The 24771-nt window shown below is 37.9% G+C and overlaps 1 protein-coding gene across 1 annotated transcript in view; it reads left to right on the forward strand.

The window, feature by feature from the left end:
* The first annotated feature begins 413 nt into the window (after positions 1 to 413).
* The window catches only part of Sbds (SBDS ribosome maturation factor), a 54760-nt gene continuing 30402 nt past the window's right edge, over positions 414 to 24771 (forward strand). The window contains exons 1-2 of the mRNA XM_090371038.1: positions 414 to 756; positions 14368 to 14497. Of these exons, the coding sequence (XP_090227164.1) occupies positions 629 to 756; positions 14368 to 14497 (258 nt within the window). The 5' untranslated portion in view covers positions 414 to 628. The remainder of the gene's footprint in view (positions 757 to 14367; positions 14498 to 24771) is intronic.

The following is a 24771-nucleotide window of genomic DNA, read 5'->3' on the forward strand; positions in this document are numbered from 1 at the left end:
AGGCATTTCTGATATTGTATGAATTTATAATTTTTGCTGTAGGCCCAAAAATGTCTAGTTACGTAGAATGATATAAATGTAGAATGTATAAATGTCCTGATTACCTACTTTCTTAGCCTGTGCTACTATCATAAGGTGCAATTCCCGGAAAGCGGTATAAATTTAGACACAAATCCCGTAGTAGAGCAGGAGCAGAATGAAAACTGGGACTTTTGTATATAATGCAGAAGGACAATATTTTCTTTTTTGTCTTTGGATGCTAAGAATCAGCTCAGTTTAAGATTGTCAATAAACTATTTGCATTGGATATTCCTTTTCTAATTTTTTTTTAACCATCTACTTGGCATTCTGTTTTCATTCCTGACCGTGACGGTTAGGTGGCGCACGTTTCGAATTTAGTTGGATGTGGTAATATTACGTAATAAGTCAGCTGTAAATAAGAAGTGCGAGTGCAGATGATTGATTTAATTTTTTAGGAAATTTCTTCCAAAATCGAAATAATGGTTCAAGCGAAGTGTGCGTATACGCCTATTTTGAATATGAGTGAAACTGTTTTTACGCTGTTCCTGAATTCTGTAGTGACTATCTAGTTTATCTTGGAAGAAACTGAATATTGTTAAGGCGAATTATGTCTATATTTACACCAACTAATCAAATTCGGCTGACTAATGTCGCAGTTGTGCGAATGAGGAAGGGTGGAAAGCGTTTTGAGATAGCCTGCTACAAAAATAAAGTATTATCTTGGAGAAATAATATGTAAGAATTTTCTTTTGTTATGTTCATTTATACCTTCTTATATTGTTTAAATAATATACAGGTTAATTCCTTAACCTATTAGCACATGCGCGAAATTTTGATATTTTGGCACACGACTGGGATAAAAACAAAAACACATATATGCGTTTATTATTATTAGCTACATGGTGCAAAGAAGCCTGAGGCTTATGCTGCACCACCCAAGGAAAAAAAAAAAAAAAAAAAAATTTCCCGAGTTACCCTGAGAGAGAAAGAGTCAAAAGTAGAAGGGAATCGCCAAGAAAGAGAAGAATGATGATATCCAGCTTAGGAGCTTGGGTGTGTCCCAAACCCATACTCACCAGATGTGAGCCCCTGGGGTTACCAGTTACACCAGGAAACCAAAAACTTAAATGTAATGTGTTTGGTTTCCTTTTCTTCTTTTTTTCTTGAATTTTCTCCATTGTGTCAACCATATCCTCGACCTAATTTTTATTTATTTTTTTTGTTTTTTATATTTTAATTTTGTTCCTCCACTCTTTTCTGTCCTCAGAGTCTTCTTCAGTTTCCTCCTTTCCATAGCTGTGCACTTGATTTCCTTTTAAATTCACAAAATATATGTATGGGATAGAGATTAATACAAACATTAAACAACAAATAGTGTACTTGGAAAGCCTTGTTTATTTTATTTTTTAACTTAGATCCACATTACAGAATACATTATGAAGTAAAGTTATAGTTATCAGACTTGGATGTACTATCACTACAAAAAAGCAATAGGATGCTCTTTTTGGAAATCATTTTGAAGTACCCAGTATAAATCTTTTTTTTTTTTTTTCTTTACGCCTACTCTACTTAATTGAAAAATGTTGGAAACATATGCACTTTGATGTAAATTTTATCTAGCAATTAAACAGGTATGAGCTTATGTGCCAGTGCTCAGGAAACTCAAGCTCCCCCTTGGTATGTTACAGACAGAAAAGCTTTTGATAAATTTTTTGAAATTTTTCTGTGTTATAATGTAATTAAAATGTACTAGCTTTGACAGCACAGAAAAAGCACCAGCTTTCCAATTCTGCAGTTCCAATTGTATTTATTATGCAGCCAATACAGAGAAACTGATCCAGCAGGAAAACAGGATGTCAATAGCTATCAGGGCAGATTGAGTCATCTGGAAATTTCTTAGTGTCTCCCTGCCTACTCATCATTGGGCTCAGAGCAGCAAGTCTAATCAAATATAATTCCACAAATTTTAAACATTATTCTTATTTTATTCTTAAATTTGTGGAAAAAAATTCCAGTTGTAAGATATAAATTTATTATGATTGTTCTTGTATTGGAGATTTTTGATGATATTTTATTCAGTGTGCCACCTAGCCATCATAGCCCAAATAAAATCAAGACCTCCGTAGCCAGGTGGGCAGGAGCAGCAGTGCATAGCACATGCTTCTTGATTAGACCGGGGTTCGAGCCTGTGAGCCACCAAATATGGAGGATGCAGAAAGGTCAGGGAATGACCATCGCATATTCCCGGAGCAATATGGCCTTAGTTGCTAATGCTCCTAAAAACCAAATAACAACAACCCAAATAAAATCAAAATTCCCAGTAATTAAAAAAAAAAAAAAAAAAATCAGAAAAAGAATATATATATATATATATATATATATATATATATAATAGCTTGACAGTTCACAACTGAGCTGTGTCAAGCCGTTGCAAGCACCCTTTGTAATTTTGTTCACGTGGGTTATTATGTATTATACCTGTTCAATTATGTTTAAACATAAAAAAGGCACCTAGGGTGGATAGGACCCAGTTATATTAAAGGAGGCAGCAAAGGAAGTAAGCAAACCTTTAGCCATAGTTATGACAGCTTCCTTGAACTCAGGGGAGGTCCACATGGCTGGAGTTGTGTAAGTGTATCACCAATTCACAAAGGGGGTTCAAAATGTGACACAGGTAGACTTGTTATAGACCTGTTAGTTTAGCTTGTGTTCAATAATGGAATCACTGGTTAAAGAAGCATTGCAGGATCATCTAGACAAGACTGCAGTAATAGTTAAGACACAGCATGGGTTTGTTAAAGGGAGGTCTTGTCTAACCAATTTTATTGGATACCATGATGTGGTCACAAAGGAACTGAATGCCAAAAATAATTTTGATATCATGTACTTGGATTTCAGAAATGATTTTGATACTGTTGCTCATGGAAGACTGCTGTACAAATTGGAGAGGTATGGCATCAAGGGTAAGCTGCTACAATGGATAAAGGGATGGTTGAGTGGGAGACGACAGAGAGTAGTAATCAAGAGACACTGCTCTTTGTGGACAAATGTTACTAGTGGAGTTCCCCAGGGTTTGGTGTTGGGCCCATTGTTGTTTTGTGTATTTATCAATGATATTGATGAAGGTATATCAGACTTAATGTCCAAGTTTGCAGATGATACAAACGTTGACAGGTTTGTTAACAACAGTAAAGACAGTATGCTACTCCAACTGGATCTAGATAAGTTGGACAAATGGGCTGAAAAGTGGCAACTGAAGTTTAACATTGACAAATGCAGAGTACTGCATGTGGGTAGCAATAACCGAAGAGAAATGTACCAATTGTGTAGTACTAAACTCAGTGAAGTGGAAAGTGAAAAAGACCTGGGGGTAACTGTGCAGTCAAATATGAAGTTCGCTGAGCAGTGCAGAGGGGCTGCCAGGGCAAGTTATGAAGTCTTGTCAATGATATATAAGAATTTTGCTAGCAAGGATAGGGAGGTGAGTATCCTGTTTTACAAGGCAGTGGTCAGGCCACACCTAGAGTACTGTGTACAGGTCTGGTGGCCTCATTTTAAGAAGGCTGTAGAGTTGCTAGAATGAGTACAAAGAAGGGCAACGGGATTGGTGACGGGAAGAAAGGTTAAGTTCTGCAAATTGCAGTGCCTGGGAGTAGGCACCTGCGAGGTGATCTGATTAAAATGATGGTATATCAAGCTTAATGTCCAAGTTTGCACACGATACGAAGGTTGGCAGGGTTGTCAAGGACACTACTGACACTATGCTACTGCAACAGGATCTGGAAAGGTTGAGCAGATGGGCTGAGAGGTGGCAAATGAAGTTTAACATTGACAAATGTAAAGTATTACAAATGGGAAACAGCAACCCTAGAGCAACATATCAACTCTGTAGTACTACACTACACTGTCAGTGTAGTACCACAGTGTAGTATCAACTCTGTGGTACTACACTGACAGTGGTAGAGAATGAAAGGGACCTGGGGGTGGTTGTGCAGGCAGATATGAAGTTTTCTGAGCAGTGCAGACGGGCTGCAAGAGTAGCTCATGGTGTATTGTCGATGATATATAGGAATTTTTCTAGCAGGGATAAGGAGGTGATTATTCCCTTGTATAAGGAAATGGTCAGGCCACATCTAGAGTACTGTATACAGGTCTGGAGGCCTCATTTCAAGAAAGATGTAGAGATGCTGGAACGAGTACAGAGAAGGGCAACAAAATTGGTGAATGGAACAAAGGGGTGCTCTTACGAAGAAAGGCTTAAGTTTTGCAAATTACAGTGTCTGGAGACTAGGCATCAGTGAGGTGATCTGATAGAGGTGTATAAAGCCTTGAATGGTTTGAGAATGCTCAATGCTGATGGGATTCTTCCTCTTGCTCTGAGTAATCACCTGAGAGGGCATAAATTCAAATTGAGGAAAGACAGATGTAGGATAGACGTGAGGAAATTTGCCTTTAGCCAGTGGGTGGTTGGTTGGTGGAACAGACTTCCATCCCTTGTCGTGGAGGTTGATAGTCTGAATAAGTTTAAGGCTCAGCTGGACAGGTATTTCGAACGAACAGAGGGGCGAAGTGGAAGTGGTTATTATTTATTATTTATTTTTTTTTTTTGGCTGATGCTGCATAAGCTTGCTTTCTTGCATCAAATGCCTCTGCTAATGCTAATGTGAATTAAAGGGTGGTCTTACCAAGATGGCTTTGTTTCTGCAAATTACAGCATCTTGAGACTAGGCACTTGCGAGGTGATCTAATCGAGCTTTCTAAGGCTTTGATGGATTGAGCAAGCTCAATCCATCAAAGCCTTAGGTTATATCATTCTTCCTTTTGCTTAGACTACACATATTATGGGATATAAAGTCAAATGGAGGAAGGACAGTTGCTGGATAGATGTGAGTTGGAATGGTTCCTGACCGTTCAGGTCACTGGACAGTAAATAACAGACCACAGATGATCATTGCTATGAAAAACCTGATAGCTCCTGTAATCTTGGAAAAAATCAAGCATGATGTTAGTGACCAACTACAAAGAACAATGGCTCTGTAGCCAGGTGGGCAGGGGCAGCAGTGCATAGCAAATGATTCTTGATTAGACTGGGGTTCGAGCCTGTGACCATCAAATATGGAGAATGCAGAAATGTCAGGGAATGACCACCGCACATCCCCAGAGCAATATGGCCTTTGTTGCTAATGCTCCTAAAAACCAAAATAACAAACAAACATATCAAAGAACAATGAATACAGACACAAAGAAACCACAACGGGAGGAGGAACAGTAAGTTCTACAACAAGAACTATGACTTGGAGTAGCAAGTGGAAACAGACAAGGTTGCAATATCCAGAATAGAAGAAGAGTGAAAGAAAGCCCTATCAGAATTAGAGGGAATGAATCCTACAAACCATAACAAAACAGAACCAATAGAACTGCGTGACAGAACACAGACTACCTCAATAGGAAAATATCAGATTATCTCAACAACAATAAAGTAACACTAGACACCATCTGCACAGCCATTTACTGTGCCCTGGTAGCAGCCAGGATGACTGGAAGAGAAATTAGAGACCAATATAACACAGAATGCAAAGACAAGGAACCACCAGCCTGGGAAAGAAAGCTACAGGAGATTATGAGATCAACTGGGATAATGATGACCAAGAGCCGCCAACACCACCCGAAGTCAACCGTCAAGAGACTGAGCATATCTCGTAAAGGAGGAGGAAGGGGATTCGCTAACTACATTGAACAAGAGAAGAAGGCTATTAAGAGCCTGCCAGGTTACTTCCTGGAAAACGCAGTGCCAACCTACCACCATAAGAAAGAGACAAATGGCACAACCTCAACAAGGAGACCACACTCATACAGAGAGAAGAAACAAAGAAAGATGAGTGAAGTCACTCCATGGCAGACACTATAGTGACTTCTATTAAGACTACATAGATAAGATGCATCCAGTGCCTGGCTCATGAACAGGAGGCTCTTTCCCAAGACTGAAGGATTCATGCTTATCATCCAAGATCACATAATTGAACACCAGGAAATACATTGCCAGTAGGATTTGGGAAGACTCAGTATTTTGGGACTAAGTGAGTCTGTGTCAGAATAGAGTCCAAAATGCTGAGTTTGAGTCAGAGTCATAGCTTAAAAATTTCTGAGCAACCTATTGTTTTGATTACATCATGAATATTAACATCATAAATTGATTTGGTAACAAATAGGTATTATTATTAGGTCAACTATAACTAACCTTGCAACAACCACCTTTGATGCCATCTATATACCTAATCTCCTACATCTCTTAGAAAACTACTTCAATTTTCGCGGCAATGTTCTCTGGTTCCTAGAATCTCTTCTATCCAAGAGGACCCTTGTTCTAAAGATTGGAACAAAGACCTTCACGTGTCACATAACTGTTGGTGTGCATCAAGGGGGGGGGGTCCTGTCTGGCATTCTCTTCTCAGCAATCATGGTGCCGTTTGTGACCAACAAGTGCAATTGGATCACATATGCTGACGATGTCAAGCTCCCTACTAGGATATCGCCATCCAACTCGGCAGCTGAAACCACTCAGCAAATCACTAGCGAACTGCAGGGCATGGCTAACTACCTCAATATTTTTAACCTCCAAATCAATCCCCTAAAATTGGCACAAATAATTTATTCACTAAAGGGTAGCCCAACAACGTTGGAGCCTGTGCTTAATGGCTCTTCAGTTCTAAGTGTTCAAACACACAAAGATCTGGGGGTCGTTTTCGACTCCAAACTATCTTTCAACAATCACATAAACCTCATACAGTCGAGGCTGAATTCACTACGCTGGGTCGCCAAACAACAGCTGCTCCATACCACCGACCCTCAACTGGTAAAAAGATACATCGTATCAATCCTTTACCCGACAATACTGTATGCTTCAGAGATATGGGCCTTGGCTGCTGAATCCAACATTAAAAGAATATTCTCTGCCGAATTCTGGCTTCTAAAATGGGCCAACAGCAAACTCCACCTTCCCCCAGCTCTCAGATCAACACAGTTAGCAGAAGCCCTTCAACTACGCAGGCTCTGATTCTGCATCAGAGAAAGAAGGCTGCTGTTCACCATCAAGATGAACACCGGTAAAATTACAGAGCCGAACTTCTGGGATCACTGCTCTTGGCGCATTCTTCCCCCTTATCTTCGGTCTTCAGCACAGCTGCTAGCAAACCGTAACCGGCTAGTACTAACTGGCAGATTCCTTCCAAAGCAAATGCTGCCCTCACTGCAAGCCATCGACGGGGACCTCCAAGAAGTGGTCAACAATAAAAAATACAGGAAGGGAATCCTCGTTGAACTGAAAATGTAAAACTGTGCTTTGTTGCCTTCCAATAATCTGATGTAACTTATGTTTTTCTCATTTGCATCTCTTTTGTAAATATGTTTTGTAAACCCCTAGCACCACCATGCCGTGACAGAACTAATTGTATGTATATCATGCTGCAATTAAAGATTCTATTCTATTCTATTTATATTAGTAAACATTTTTATTTAGATTTATATTTCACATCCAGAAATACATTCTAAGTAATAACTAACAATAAGTAAAATAAATTATGCTTTAACTTTATTTAAAAACCAGTATTTTAAAAAAAACTAAGGCATTTAGTGATATGTTAGATAATCTGGAACGTACTTTAGTGCAAGAGTTTGCCGCAACAGAGAATGTTCGCTGGGCAGTTATCGATGTAGGTTGAATTGTTAATAAAGCATAATATAATTTGTTCAGATTTTCAGTTCTTTGTTTAGTACTTAAAAATAACATAAATTCTTGCTTTAATTTATTAAAATTTGTTTCTGAAAGTGGAGGATGAGGATTTTTTTGCAATTTTCTAAAATTGTCTTTAATTCTTCTTCCATTGTCATATGGTGTACAATATTCGTGACATTCTCATTAAATTGAACAGTTTCATTTGGAAACAGCCTAATCATTAAGTTTGTTGCAAAATCTATAAGCAATTTTTTTGGTAATCTCTTAGCACTTACAAGAAAATCTGAAATGTCTTCAAGATTTTCATTTTGACGTTTATTTATGCGAGTTTTCATTTTATTTAATAGTTCTTGACCTAAATTCCTTGGAATTTCTTCCAATTTTTTTAGCATAAAGTTAACTGCCAAATGTGATGAATAAAGATTTGCATCTTGTCTACTAAGTGCTTCTATAGTTAATTTAATCAGCTTTAAAGAGTTACTCAAATCGTGAAGCAATTGAATGTTGAGATTTTGTATTAAATCCATATTACCAAGATCTTCAAGAGCTGCTTTAATGAATTGAAACAGTCTTAAAAAAATTAAAATCATATCAAGTAATGAATTCCAATGTGTCTTAACATCTGTGATTAATTCCATTTCATATCCTAATTCACATTTTATTTTCTGTTGTAGAAAACTGTTGCACACAGTAGACTTCTTAAAATATTTTACTGTTTGACGAACAATTTGAATATTTTTCTTTAAGTCATAAGACTATGATAATTGTAATTGGTCAGCATCAACACAGAGTTCTTCTTTCCCTTCATCAAAAGAGAGAAATCTTCTGAATCAACAAAGTCATCATCAACTGTTTCAACTTCATTTTCCTCGTAACTCATGATTTTCTTGTACAAAACGTTGCATACAGATAAATGTATTGTATGGTTAAGACACAAATGATATAATACAGGAGACACAATGATATATTAACATAATACTAGCACTGTCACCAGTTGATCCAACAATATGTTTTTCAAAATTGATATTGAAATTTTTCAAATGATTTCTTACAAGTTCTACTAATTGCAGAGCTGAACATGAATTTTGAATTCGAACTAAACCAAGGTTATGTTACACCATTTCCATAAAGATTAATATTTAAAAATTGTCTCATTTTTGAACTTGTTCACTCATCAAGAGAGAGAGACTAAATCTTTTACTCTTACTCAATTTTTCCTGTATTGAATTTTTAATTTGATAAAAATTGTGAATCAATTTCATCACGTCTTTTTCTGCTTTAGGAAGCTTATAACCTGAATTACAAACTTTCTCGAATAAAACTAGATTTTGTAATTGCTCTTAAAGATATCTTATTAACAGCAGCTAATTCTGAAACAATCTCATCCAAAGATTTTTTTTAACAAAATAAGTATCTAAAATTTTTTATTTTTTGGAAGAACTACATTCTTGTTTTTCATCTTCTGTTTGCAAAATTATTCGGTGTTCAGTTTTTAAATGCTTTATCATAGTTGAAGAGTTTCCATCTTTGTTCGATAATTTTATTGAACATTTCTTGCATTGGAGTTCGGTCCTGCTGCAAAGTGTTCCCAAACCTTTGAGCTCTTTTCCTTTTGCATAATTAAAGTATTTTTTTTTTTTTCAAATTATCTGAAATTGTACAAAAATTATTAATATATTTGAAGAACAGAATAGTTAATATTAACAGATAAAAATGTGTTTAAAATTTTATATAAGACAAGATAATCATGAGAGTAACAAATTTAATTTGTTAAAAGTAAAGGTTATTCCAAGTTGTAAATTTGAACTGTTCGGAGAATTTCAGTTTCTGTGAAACTTGGTATAATACAGAAAATGTGCACATCCATGAAAAATAACTACAAAATAAATCACTTACTATCTAACCTCACCTTGCAAAAATATATAAAAATGTGCAGAAACAGTAAAGAAACTCTTGTATAAATCTTAAAATATTTGCATCACAATTGTATTTTTTTGATATGATGCGTTATATGAAGGAACAAGGAGAGTTATTGCAACGCAATCTCACATATGAGATGAAAAAAATAGCAATATGATTAGATCATAATTATATTTAGACCATTTAACAGGTAAGTGAAGTAAAGCAACAGAAAAGCGAGATCTGGGCTCGTCGAGGCTCAAACCGAGTATCGAGTCAGAGTAATTAATAACACTCTCTGAATACTTGGACTCGAAAAACTCTAATTGCTAGGGACTCTGGAGTAACAGATGATCCTGAGCTGGATATCATCATTCTTCTCTTTCTTGGTGATTCCCTTCTATTTTTCTCTCTCTCTCTCTCTCTCTCTCTCTCTCTCTCTCTCTCTCTCTCTCTCTCTCTCTCTCTCTCTCTCTCTGGGTAACTTTTTTTTTTTTTTTTTTTTTTGCTGTTGAAGCATAAGCCTCAGGCTTTCTTGCATCATATAGCTAATAATAATACATGTCAATGATGCCACCTGGTCCTATAAACAATGCAGCACATCACTGCAGCAGGATGCAGGGTGATTACCCAGATGGAGTACACTCACAGACACAACCAGGTCACCAGCATAGTACATCAGAAGCTATTGCAAAAATACCAGCTGATCAAAGAAAGTTTTTATCATATTACAAGTACAAACCTTAGACCGTACTAGAGGCCCCTACTCCCAGACTATACTGGGACTGTGCCATAATAACAGACAAGACGATCTTGAACAAGAGACCAGACATAACCCTCATTGGCAAGAAGGAAAGGGCTACCTACCTGATTGACATAACTGTGCCCAACATCAACTTCCAGAAAACATATGAGGAAAAGATGGAGTACTCAGATCTAACAGAAAATGTTAAATAAATGTGGCATATGGAACAAATAATAACCATCCCAATCACTGTCAACCACTGGCATGGTGTCAAACAGCCTTTGTAAGAATCTAGTAGTGTTAGAACCAACCAACCAACCAACCACCCCATGCTCTTGGTACCAGTCACGGGGCAGAAAACATCCCATAAAGGAGAAAAAAAATTTCTCTTCCACTTTCTTTTCAGTTATCATAGAATCATTCAGCCCCCTGTTAGTGTTTGATAAACTTCTGGCATTCCCAGAAGAATTCCTCCTGTGTGAATGTAAATGCAAAATACCTATTCGATTTGCACCAACCTGAGCCGAATAATCAACAGTTAAACCATTGACATCAAGTGGACCAATGTGATTTCTACTGTTAATATTAGTTTCTACTGTTCTTTCCTTCTACCCTCCTACCCACTATTAATATTAGTAAAAAAGGCTTTGCCACTGTTCTTTGCATTCTTTGCCAGAGACTTCTTGTAATCTGCCTTAGCTTGCCTAACCTCTTTTGTGACTTGATTACAAACTAGTTTATCTACTATAGGCTTCTGTATCATCCAATAATTTACATGCATCCTATACACATTTATTCTTTGCCACAAGTCTCATCATTTCATCTGACATCCATTTAGGTCTAAGCCTTGAATGGGTATTTGGTACAAAAAGCTTATTAGCTTCTACAATTATTTCCTGAAAGCTTCCCACTTAGAATTTGTTGTTTGTAGCATCATATGAGGGGTTTCTGAAAAGTAAGGTAACATGTTTTTTTCTTAACGGTGAAAAGGAATGAGTTGAAACACAGTGGACAGATACTCTTTAATAACGTTCAAAAAGACCACCAGTGCAGTGTTGCGGTACTGTTGCCTCACAGCAGATTCCAGTTGCAAAATGGCGGCTACCGTGTGAATGTGGTTCAAAACAGTTGTTCGTGAAGTTATTTGCCTTTTGCAAGCAAAAGGGTTTTCACCAAGTGACATTCACCATGAACTAGTTGCTGTGTATGGCAAAAAGCTGATGACAAATAAGCGGGTGTGTCTTTGATGCAATGAATTTAAAGCGTGGCGTGTTGACATTAAAGATTGACATCGGGCAGGCAGGCCTTCAATCATAGCCACAGTGTTCTTTTATTGCCAAGGCGTCTGTTGGTGGATTTCTTGCCAAAGGGAGGAACAATCAATGCACAGCTTTACTGTGCAACGTTGGAAAAACAAAGCCAACATTCGATGCAAATGACTAGGACTCCTGACAAGCAGCGTGATTTTGTTTCTTGACAACGCGTCCACACACCACTCATGAGTGGTTGCGCCGTAATCGTTGGGAAACTCTGTCACATTCCCCCTACAGCCCAGGCTTAGTGCTTTCAGACTTCCATTTGTTTGGCCCTCTGAAAAAAACACCTTTCAGGAAAGCATTTCACCACAAATGAGGAAGTTCATCAGGCGGTGCGATGTTGGTTACTGCGTGTGGGCATGGACTTCTTCAGTACTGGTATTGATAAACTGATCCATCGTTGGGACAAGTGCATCAATAAAACTGGAGAATTTGTGGAGAAGTAGTGCATGTTCACTTATTTCTTGGTGTGTAATTTCAACTTCGTATTATTAAACATCATCAAGAGAAAAGATGTGTTACCTTACTTTTCGGAAACCCCTCGTAAGTTTGTCTCACTGCATAGAATTTAAAAACTAACACTACTGTATTCACCCTTAAAAAAGCAAAAGATCTTTTTGGTCACTGCCACCCAGTGAGTCTTTTACTTGCAGATTCTTAATGTATAAAGAATCACTGCTGATAATCAGTTCAAGAGTATTGCTTCCTCTTGTTGTCCCTCAAACATGCTGCTATAGGAAACAGTCATCTAATAAATCATATGCGAGTGACCAACCTACAAGTTCTAATCAATATCTGGAAATTTAAAATCCCAAATTGTTGGACATTTCTTATTTACTGGCCCACTCTATTTCTGTATATAGTTATTTGTTATACTCATCATAATCATTAGGCCTATAACACATTCTTACTCTCGTTTTCTTAGTACTTGTGGCGCCTCCGTAGCCAGGTGGGAAGGAGCAGCAGCAACAGTGCGTAGCACACGCTTCTTGATAAGACTGGGGTTCGAGCCCGTCACCACCAAATACGAGGATGCGGAAAGGTCAGGGAATGACCACCGCATATCCCGGAGCAATATGGCCTTAGTTGCTAATGCTCCTAGAAAAACCAAAAAAACAAACAAAAACAAACTTAGTACTTGTTACACAATATACTCAACATTGCACTGACTTCCCATTTTGATGGGGTCAATGGTGTATCCAGATATCATTGTAGGGGGGGAATGGCGACCAGGTTTTTGAGTTTTATTTTGGAACGCCTCCGCCTTTGTGGTTAAGGGGCATGTGCCTCCTCTGCCCACTCCTGAGTATGCCCCTGGACTGGGTACACTGCCTTAGATTTAATATGCTTCTTAACAGGGCTGTGCAAAGGTACTTGGGACCCAATGCAAAAGGGCTTAAGGTGCCTCATTTATTTATGTTGAGACCTTGATGGCTCCCTCCATTGGGCCCCCTAGATTTGAGGGCCTTGGCATGATGCACCCAATGCACACCCCAATTTGCACGGCCCTGCTTCTTAACTAAGAGCTTATCCAACCTCTCCTCATGTCCTCTTTTTTCCTTTCTGTACATATTGTATGCTCCATATTCAAATTCTGCATCCTTTTTGTCTGAGTAATATCATCTCCAATATCCCAAATGTTTGCATTTGATGACTTAATCAGTACTTCAAATTTATCCAATTGTTTACTGTGCTCCTAGCATTAGTGTATGTGCAAGTATACATGCACTTGTTCTTACTCTTAGTTACCCTAACACAGCTCATGTATTTGCTTGTTTCATGATGAACCATAGCAGGGCTTGAATTCCCTGACATCTTACTTTCCAAGCTACTAGTTAATCTATTAGTATGTGTATCCCACCAACTAGTAATTTTCCTACCCACATAACACTGCCATGATAGCATTAGCAAATGTCTTTGCACCCTTTCTGTTTAAGTATATTAATGATTCCTGTGAAAACAAGTTCTTGTCTTATCAAGCACAGATCATGTGGGAAATTTTTTATTATTTTTTTTTCTGTTTATACTCTGGCACGACAACCAAGTCAGTAGAGTTTACAATAAATCGTCAATACAAATATTTATCGTATTTAGTAGTCACAGGCTTGAATCCCGGTCCACTCAAGGAACGCGTACTATTCACTCTCGCTCCTGGCTACGTCAGGCCTTCTACCCCATGGGCCTTGCACAATCCCTCCAGGGCCAGATTACAGAACTGCAATGGTGATAATATATGAAAAAAAATTGTATATTATGTAAATTACATAATAAGCTTAGACTGTAAATTACATATTAAATGAATAAGATATCAGCAAAAGAAAAAAGTAGCAAAGAATGTCCTGAACTGGCATACCCTCAGAAGATTAGAGGCATGATAATGCAGTCCTGTTATTATTATGTGAAGGAAGACTGTTCTTTGTGTTTGTAATTGGGAGGGGGCTGTTGGGTTTTATTACCAGACCTAGAAAAATCTTGGGTTATGTGCCAAGTGACATTACCCAATTATCCTTCAACTTTCTTATAGCAGGTGTTGACTCTCTTTGCCTTGCTGAAGTTGTGAATAAATTATTTTGCTGAAATTATTTATTCTCCAGTGTTTGAGGGACATTTTTTAAATAGGTGTTGAATGTATAATTTTTTTTTATTCCATTTAGAGAGAAAGATATAGATGAAGTACTACAGACACACTCAGTTTTTACTAATGTTTCAAAAGGACAAGTTGCTAAAAAAGAAGATTTGATTAAATGTTTCAATACTGAAAACCAGACTGAAATTTGTTTAGAGGTATGTACTAAAAGAGGATTTTTATACATCCTTGCTTTTTTAATAATCTTTATTATAAAGTTTTCACAAGCTTCTCTTAATTGAATATGTTCAGTACCTTTTTTTTTTTTTTTTTTAAGCTTTGACACAAAATGATGTTATTAATTTGTGTACATTATACCTCTAATTTTTTTGGTAAATCAATATTTTTCATTAAAAATCTAACTTTGTAGGTAATCAGTTTTCAGTTTATTAGATGGTGATTCGAACTTGTGGGTTAGGATTCAGTAGCAGAATATTTTTGGATCTGCTTTCTATAGCAACATAGTGCTACAAGAGAAAGCACTGTTCTTGATCTGGTTATAAACAGTGATTAAATGTTCAAATTCAAAGGGATTCAGTTAAGAAGGTTCAAGTAAAGGAAGTATTTGGTGGCAGTGATTATAGAGTATGCAGGATTTATTCGTAGAAGTAACTGCTGTGAAGGTCAAATGAAAGGAATTTTGTTTATGCTAATTATGCAAAGGTGATTATAATGGGCTCACTTTTTTTTATTGTTTTCATTGGGACCAGATGATGAAAAAAAACAGTTAAAAAAAAGAAAATGCTAAATGGAAAGTTAGAGAGGTAATCATAGTGGGTTTTGTCAATGATATACAGGAATTTTGCTAGCAGGAATAAGGAGGAAATTATTCCATTGTATAAGGCACTGGTTAAGCCGCATCTTGGGTACCACATACAGATCTGGAAGCCTCATTTTAGGAATGATGTGGATCTGTTGGAACAGGTACAAAGAAGATCAATGAGATTAGTGTTTTATTATTTTTTTTTTAAATGAAAAATCCAAACATTAGCATTAGTAGAGGCATTTGATGCAAGAAAGCAAGCTTATGCAGCATCAGCCAAAAAAAAAAAAAATAAATAAAAATAAATAAATAAATGAAAAATAACCACTTCCATTTCACCCCTCTGCTCGTTCGAAATACCTGTCCAGCTGAGCCTTAAACTTATTTAGGCTATCAACTTCCACGACAAGGGATGGAAGTCTGTTCCACCAACCAATCACCCACTGGCTAAAGGCAAATTTCCTCACGTCTATCCTACATCTGTCTTTCTTCAATTTGAATTTACGTCCTCTCAGGTGATTATTCTGAGCAAGAGGAAGAATCCCATCAGCATTGAGCATGCTCAAACCATTCAAGGCTTTATACACCTATCAGATCACCTCGCAGGTGCCTAGTCTCCAGACACTGTAATTTGCAAAACTTAAGCCTTTCTTCGTAAGAGCACCCCTTTGTTCCATTCACTAATTTTGTTGCCCTTCTCTGTACTCGTTCCAGCATCTCTACATCCTTCTTGAAATGAGGCCTCCAGACCTGTATACAGTACTCTAGGTGTGGCCTGACCATTGCTTTATACAAGAGAATAATCACCTCCTTATCCCTGCTAGAAAAATTCCTATATATCATCGACAATACACCATGAGCTACTCTTGCAGCCCGTCTGCACTGCTCAGAAAACTTCATATCTGCCTGCACAACCACCCCCAGGTCCCTTTCATTCTCTACCACTGTCAGTGTAGTACCACAGAGTTGATACTACACTGTGGTACTACACTGACAGTGTAGTGTAGTACTACAGAGTTGATATGTTGCTCTAGGGTTGCTGTTTCCCATATGTAATACTTTACATTTGTCAATGTTAAACTTCATTTGACACCTCTCAGCCCATCTGCTCAACCTTTCCAGATCCCGTTGCAGTAGCATAGTGTCAGTAGTGTCCTTGACAACCCTGCCAACCTTCGTATCGTGTGCAAACTTGGACATTAAGCTTGATATACCATCATCAATATAATTTATAAATACAGAAAACAATAATGGACCCAATAATGAACCCTGAGGGACTCCACTAATAACATTAGTCCACGATGAGCAGTGTCCATTGATTACCACTGTCTTCTCCCCCTCAACCACCCCTTTATTCATAGAAGCAATTTGCCTCCAATGCCACACTGCTCCAATTTGTGCAGCAGTCTTCCATGTGCAACAGTATCAAAAACCTTTCTAAGATCCAAGTATATAAATCAAAGTTATTCCCTGCATCCAGTTCTTTTGTGACTGCTTCATAGTATCCAATCAAATTGGTCAGGCAAGACTTCCTCTTAACAAAACCATGCTGTGTCTGAGCTATAATTGAAGTCTTGTCTAGATGATCCTGCAGTGCTTCTTTAACCAGTGCCTCCATTTATTTTCCTTGAAGAGAAGTTAAACTAACAGGTCTATAATTACTTGTGTCGCCCTTTGATCCTCCTTTGTGAATTGGGGTCACATTTGCACATCTCCAGTCCATGGGTACTTCCCCTGATTCTAAGGAAGCTCTCATAATTATGGCTAAGGGTTTGCTTACTTCCTTTGCCGTCTCCTTTAATATAACTGGATAGATCCCATCCACCCCAGGTGCCTTTCTTGTATTTATCTTCAACAATTTCTCCTCCACTTTACTCTCAGTTATTACAAGATTCTCTAGCTTACTGCCAGAGGTTGAATACGCCTCTGGCATTCCCCTCGCTGAATAACTCCTCATGTGTGAATGTCAATGCAAAATATTCATTTAGTTTATTAGCTACCTGAGCAGGATCATCAACAGTTGACCCATCGAAATCAAGTGGACCAATCTGATTCATCCCCTTCCTTCTAGAGTTTACATAAGTAAAGAACTCTTTGCTGTTTTTCTTTGCATCCCTTGCCAAAGATTTCTCGTAATCTGCCTTCACCTTCCTAACCTCCTTTGTAACTTGGTTACAGATCAACTTGTATCTATCATAGGCTTCTGTGTCACGTGTTAATTTGTATGTATCCCATGCATTTTTCTTCTCTGCCATATGTCTCATTAGTTCATCTGACATCCACTTAGGCCTGAACCTTGAACAATATTTCTTAATTGGTATGTAGAGCCTAGTAGCTTCCAAGATAAATTCTTTGAATGCTTCCCAATTTGAATTTGCTGTTAGTAACATCATCAGTTGGTCCCACTATATAGAATTTAAATACTGTCTCAGTCCGTCGTAGTCGCCTTTACGAAAGCAATAACCCTTCCCTTTACCCCTAATGGTAGTTACCTCTTTGAGTAAATCCCACTTCAGCACACTGTGATCACTGCCACCTAGTGGTTCATTTACCTGCAGATTCTTAATGCATGAAGAATCACTACTGATAATCAAATCAAGAGTATTACTCCCTCTAGTTGCCTCCCGAACATGCTGATGTAGAAAACAATCATCCAATAAATCCACAAAAGCCTTGCTAGTGTGTGAGTGACCAGCCCCCAAATTCCAGTCAATATCTGGAAATTAAAATCCCCCATTATAAGACTCGCTGATTTACTGGCGCACTATTTCCCTGTACTGTTTCTTATTATACTCATCAGAGTCATTAGGCCTATAGCACACTCCTACTCTCAATTTTGATCTCCCAATGCTTATGTCACACCAAACTGACTCGACACTGCACTGTCCAGCAATGTTGACTGGCTTCACTTCCTTGGATTTTATGTATTTCTTAACTAATAGCATAACCCCTCCTCCCTTCCTATCCTGTCTATCCTTTCTGTAGACATTGTACTCCCCAAATTCCAATTCTGCATTCCTTATATCTGTGTGACACCACGTCTCTGAAATCCCCACAATATCTGCCTTTGATGTTTTGAGCAATACCTCAAATTCATCAAATTTATTTACTAAACTCCTAGCATTGGTGTACACGCAAGTATACATGCACTTGTTCTTTTTCTTAGCTATCCTAACACGACCCAAGTGTTTATTTGTACCCCAATGATTCCCAGCAGTCTCTGAAATATCCTGCATCTTATTTTCCAGGCTGCGGCTCATTCCAATAGAAGCAGTGCAAGAATCACTTTAACCTCTGCCAGTGGCTACTGTTAATCTATTAGTCCTTGTATCCCCCCAATCTAGCAGTTTTCTAACCCATCTAACACTGCCTCGATAGCATCAGCAAACATTCTTGCACCCTTTCTGTTTAAGTATATCCCATCCCTGTAGAAGCAGTCTCTCCTGTTAACATGAAAGGGATTAGAACCTATAGTACTTAGTAAAATAAATAAATAAATTTTGACAATTAAATGATTTGTAGAATTTCTTAAAATACCGATTTAGATTGACTCAAATTAATAGCGTAGCTTAATTTTATGGTACTCACCTTTTGTATAATCTGCTGTTGATACTTAGGATAGGATGGATACAAATTTGAGTTTAAATTGGATTAGTGTGGATAATTTAGTTTTAAAAACAGAATTAAAATATGCCCAAGGAAATAGAAGTGCACATCTTCGTCCTTGGTTGTCATAGAATTTAAGATAATAAATGATTGAAACTATATCTGTAAACTGAGGAGGCCAATAGCCATAATGAATTGGCTTTCGTTGTTAACGTCTTCAGTTGGTGGTAGTAAGAAGAAAGTGAAAATGCGCGTATTTAAAGGACTCTATGTTCCCGTGATGCTCTTTGATACATGGGAATCTCAGGTGCGTGAGATTCCAAACTGGAGAGAGGTTATAGGATAATTTGGCATTTATTACGTTAAAATTAGAATGATGGCGAAACCATTCTATAATGAGGGCTTTGTACTGAAAAATTAAGACTAGATTTCAATTTAATAATGGGGATGGCCGAATCAACTAAAGGGATGTGGTTGTGGGATTGTACATGTAATGTGAGTTCTGTGTTTGATTGATAAATGAAAATAAATAGATAAATAAATTTTCTGTTTTTACTCTGCAATGACCAAACGGTCAGAGGAGTTCACAAGATAGACAGAATACAAGAAACAGCACAGTATTTAGCAGTCACGGGCTTGAACCCCGGTCACTCAAGGCACGTGTACTTATGCACCCACATGCTTGACCACTCGGCTATGGTGGCTGTACTGTGCGTGGATTAAATGTTGAGAAGATGAAAAAAAGATACTTGTTGACATTAAACTTGAATTCCTATAGCTTGTAATTTTCAGGAAATATTAGTGAAGGGAGGTTGTTTCGGGAAAATAGCAGTTGAAGGGATAAATGATGATGAAGAAGAAAGGTTAGTGTTCTGAGTTAAATTGGACAGTAAAAGAATGGCGACTGATGTGGCAGGTGATCGGACTGGTTTGGAAGGGGGACGGATTATAGAAGCCACTTCAGAAGAACAGTGTGCAGAAGTATTTATAGAAAAGGCAAGCAGCAGAACCAGAACATTTGTGAGACAGAGAGTGGAGAGATATTTGCAAGAGATAGGTCATTAATTAGCTTAACTGCCCTGTTTTGAATGGAAGCGAGAAGTCGAGAGGTTATGGGGAAACACCCTGACTTTGTACAGAGTGAGTAGCTTTTAAGAAGAAAAATAACACTGAGGGCAAAAGAGAATACCCAGTTTGTTAGATGCAGAGGAAGCAGTATTTGTGATGTGCTTATGCCAAGAGAGAGATTAGAAGTCAGGGTAATCCCTAATACAGATATTTGATCTTGTCTAGAAATGTGAGTGACATCGAAGATAAGCACAGGATTAGAAGAATCCTTTTGTGAGATATATGACAGGACTGAATTTCAGAAGGATTGAAATTAATTAATTTCTTTGCCCCACAACTGGAGAATTACCTGGAGATTCAGCATTACAGGAATTGGTAGTGGATATTCGAAAAGTTGAAGCTGTTTGTGCAGGCAAGGTTTCTCAAGAATGTGGAATGCGGTGTGCTATTATTGGCAAAACTGTGGATAAGATTTCCAGTCAATAGAAGAAAGTCATTAATTTATAAGAGTAAAAGAGTGGGGAAAAAGAAAAGAATGTAACCTTGGGAAACACAGCATTAGTTGGCAAGTTAGAAAACAGTGTACCATGTACCATCGCTGCAGTGATCAGTCAGAGAGAAAACTTGATACTGAGTTACAGAAAACAGTTGACGGTTCATAGGATAGAAGCTTGTTTAGAAGACTGGTAATATACTTTATGCTAAACACATCTTACCAGATGTGTTTGGCATAAAGTATATTACCAGTGTATCAACACTGAGTGAATAGATATTGCTGACCATTGATCAGATGGAAGTTTTCAAGATAGTTTAGGAGTTGGAGGTTAATGTATTCCTACAACTTATTTAAAGAGTAGAGGTGAGTGCAATGGGATGATAACTGGATGGGAGGGATTTGTCACACTTTTTAGGAACTGGTGGGATGAGCAAATTTCCAAGCAGAAGAAAAAACAGTGGATTAAGAAAGTATAAAAGTGTGACATAGAACAGGACTGAGCACAGGTTTTGAGTTTAAGTGGAGAAATACCATCAGGACACCATGAGCTTTCTTGACATGAAGATTGTTTCACAATTCTTCTGCCATCCTTTTGTTGGAAGATCACAGAAGGTGCCGAGTGCATTGTACTGGGTATGGTAGAATGTTTTACCAGAGGTGGGAGTATAATTGTGTGAACGTTGTGGCCAATAATGTTGGCAAAGGATCAGAATGTTCAACTACCGTTTGGACAAGAAGCAAGTTTTCTACTGTTAGACCGGTCAGAAACTAGTATGGATTGCTTTACAATTGTTGCAAGCTTTGGTGTGGGCAAAAAATGAACCTACAGATTTGGATACAAGCCAATTGCGATATGCAACATTCTTAAACTTGAATGGCCTTAGCACACATATTGGAAAACAAAGGGTTAGATAAAGGACAAGATTGTAAGTTGGAGTGTGGAATAAAGGATGAAATCCTTTATTCCACATCAGCATTCTTGACATGCCAAAAAACGAGGCGAGAATGGCCACAAGAGAAAGGCTCCATTGGAGAAGAGACCATCACCAAGTTGTGATCTGCACTACTTAAAGGACCATTTGCCTTGATTGTGTACTCGGAAGAGTTATTTGTGAGAAAAAAGTCAAGACTGTTGACTAGGATTGTCTGGTATTCTGTTAGGTAGATGTTAACAGTCTGTGCAAAATCATTAATAATTGCAAAGGCTTCAGTATCTCAAGCAGCTAGGTCCATGTGACCAGAAAATTGAAGCTAACTAGAGTTGTGAAGTTAAATTGCTGAGGAAAATTACCTCACTGTTAACAAAGTTGGACTGGAGAAAGTTGAGCTTCAAAGAGAACTCAAACAGTTCCATGTGATTTGTGGAATTGGGAGATTGATAGTGGCAACAGATGAAACAACAGAATGGGATAAAGAGATTTTAAATCAGAGAAGATGAAAAAGAGAAGATTCAAAATTATTAAGTCACTAACAGGGAATATCGGCATGCATGCATATCACCTTTGAATTGAAAGGAATAATACAGCAAATAATTGGAACAAATGAGATGAGCAGTGGTTGAATCAAGTGACAATTGAGATTCTGTGAGAAAAAGAAGTGAGGCTTTGTAGAGTGTAATTGGAAATGGACATCATTGAAATTGGAACCGAGACCATGTATGTTCATGAAACGAATTAGGAAGTGATTGAGGAGGTTTATATATTTTTGCAGATAAATTTGTTTTATTACTTTGTCTATTCATGATGTATTGAGCAGTAAAGATAAGGTGCAGGGGGGAGGACGTGTTGTATGAAGTAATGAAATTTTTGGATATGGCAGCATACACACAGCAAGAATATACCCATTTGCTTGACACAACCTGACCTTGCCACTGCATACTATTCTCAGACTCATGAATAGTGTACGTGTTGGAACCAAGTCAAATTTCATTTAATAGGAACTACTTTGAAAAGGACCATCAAAATATGGATGATTAATAAAGGTATGTTGCAAAAAATTGATTGTTCTTTATTGAACAGCCCTTATACTAACTTACATTAAAGGAAGCAGCAAAAGAGGTGACCAAACCTTTAGTTGTAATAATGAGCATTCTTGAATTCAGAGGAAGTCCCCATAGATAACATGTGCAAATGTCCCGCCTATTCCTAGTAGTAATAATATTTGCCATATAATAATCGTGGTAACAGTATTCCCCATATAGTGTGAGGAAGCACAGGCTTTTGCTTCTTTACACTATATGGGAAAATATAAATGATATGCTTCCATCCTCACACGGCTTAACTATTCAGTTGACCTATGAATTTATTCAAGCTGTCAGCCTCAACTACCTGTGAGGGTAAAAAAAAAAAGTAAAGTGCAGCCATTATCAACCCACTGCAGGATGGAAGCCTCCTCAACAATTCATGGTGAGGGAAATGGACCATAATCTGCCACGCTGGTCCAGTGCGGGTTGGCAGATCGACCGTATTCAGCAGTCAGGGGCTTGAACCCCGGTCTACTCAAAGAGCGTGTGCTACTGCACTCCCGCTCCTGCCCACTCGGCTACGGAGGCCACTTGTTCCAACCATAAACGACTTGCTGGCTAAAAGAGAACTTCCTATAATTGATCTAAACCTCAATTCCTGTAATTTATGGCCCCTAGTTCTGGAATTCTTTATAACATTGAGAATTCCACCTTCATTCATTTTACTAATTCCTCTCAGAGCTTTTATGAACCTCAAATTGAGGGGGAGGGATGGCTGCAGAATAGATGTGCCGAAATCTGGAACAAACTACTATCTATCATTTTGTCAGTTGATAGCTTTCTAATTTATAATGGCATAAGATTAATGTTAATTGTGCTTGGGCAAACTGTTTGATTCTATGAAAGTGCTAAGGCTGTTCAAGAGAAGAACATTGCATGTCATAATTGGCTTGTTTCCAGTTGTTCAGTTTCGTTTTCTGCCCACACCAAAGCTCGCAACAATTGCAAAGCAGTTATTAATCAGTCCAAACTAGATTTTGAACAGGCTAAGAGTAGAAAACTTGCTTCTTGCCCTAATGGTAGCCGAGCATTCTGGTCTCTTGCCAAAGCTATTGGCCGCAACTTTTGCCCATCTCTGCTCCCACCTCTGTCAAAGCCAGATGGTTCTGTTTTCACTTCATCCAAGGATAAAGTTGACCTGCTAGCATCCCATTTTTCTTTCAACTCTTGTATTAATGATCTTCGCAAAACACCTCCCACCATTCCCAACATGCTCCATTCAATGCCTCCTCTGGTCTTCTGTCAAAAGGATGTCAGAAGAATTTTGACGAATCTTGATGCTGAGAAAGCTCTGTCCTGATGGTATTTCTCCACTTTTTCTCCAAACCTGTGCTCCTGAACTTCTGGAGAAGTGAAAAAAGACGGCAAAGTACCCTGTTCTTTGCCGCCTTTTTTCACTTTCTTATTCCAAAGATGTTTTTCCTTCTGCTTGGAAATTTGCTCGTATTCAGCCAGTTTCTAAAAAGGGTGACAAATACCTCCCATCCAATTATCGTCCCATTGCAATTACTTCTACTCTTTCTAAAGTAATGGAGAAATCAATTAACCGTCAACTCTTAAACTACCTAGAAACTTTCCGTCTGATCAACGATCACCAGTATGGGTTCCATCAGTGTCGATCCACTGGTGATATTCTGGCTTATGTTTACCCATTTGTGGACAAATTCAACAGGAAAAGTTCGGTGAAACACAAGCAGTTGCTTTTGACATCTCAAAGGCTTTCGATCTTGTTTGGCATAAAGGTCTTCTAAACAAACTTCCATCTTATGGTGTGCCCATTGTTTTTTGTAATTGATTATCCAGTTTTCTGTCTGATTGCTCACTGAGAGCCATCTACCATCACTGAAGGTAATGGTAGATGGCTCTGTGTCTTCTAACTTTTCCACTAATGCTGGTGTCCCCCAAGGTTCAGTTTCTAATTTATAATGGCAAAAAATTAATGTTAATTGTGCTTGGGAAAACTGGTTGATTCTATGAAACAGTGCTAAGGCTGTTTCATAGAATTCTTTACCCCCACTCTTTTTCTCTTATATATTAATGACCTTCTTCCATTGACTGGAAATTCTATCCATAGTTTTGCCGATGGTGGCACATTGCATTCCACTTTCCATTTTAAGAAACCTTGCCCTGCTCAATCAGCTTCAACTTCTCAAATATCTGCTACCAATTCCCTAAATGCCAATCTCCAGGTAATTCTCCAGTGGGGCATGGACAACTTAGTTGATTTCAATCCTTCTAAAACTCAGTCTTGTCTTATATTTCGCAAAAAGGATTCTTCTGGTCCTATGCTTATCTTTGGTGACACTCTGATTTTTAGGCAAAATGATATATCTCTTTTGGGGATTACCGTGACTTATAATCTCTCTTGGCACAAGCACATTACAAATATTGCTTGCTATGCATCTAAAAAATTTGGTTTTCTCTTTTGCTCTCGGCATTACTTTTCTTCCAAACAGCTGTTCAAATCGCAAATCTG

Source organism: Mastigoproctus giganteus, chromosome 3, assembly GCF_048544385.1.
Source record: "Mastigoproctus giganteus isolate SK-2022 chromosome 3, ASM4854438v1, whole genome shotgun sequence".
Taxonomy (NCBI): Eukaryota; Metazoa; Arthropoda; class Arachnida; order Uropygi; family Thelyphonidae; genus Mastigoproctus; species Mastigoproctus giganteus.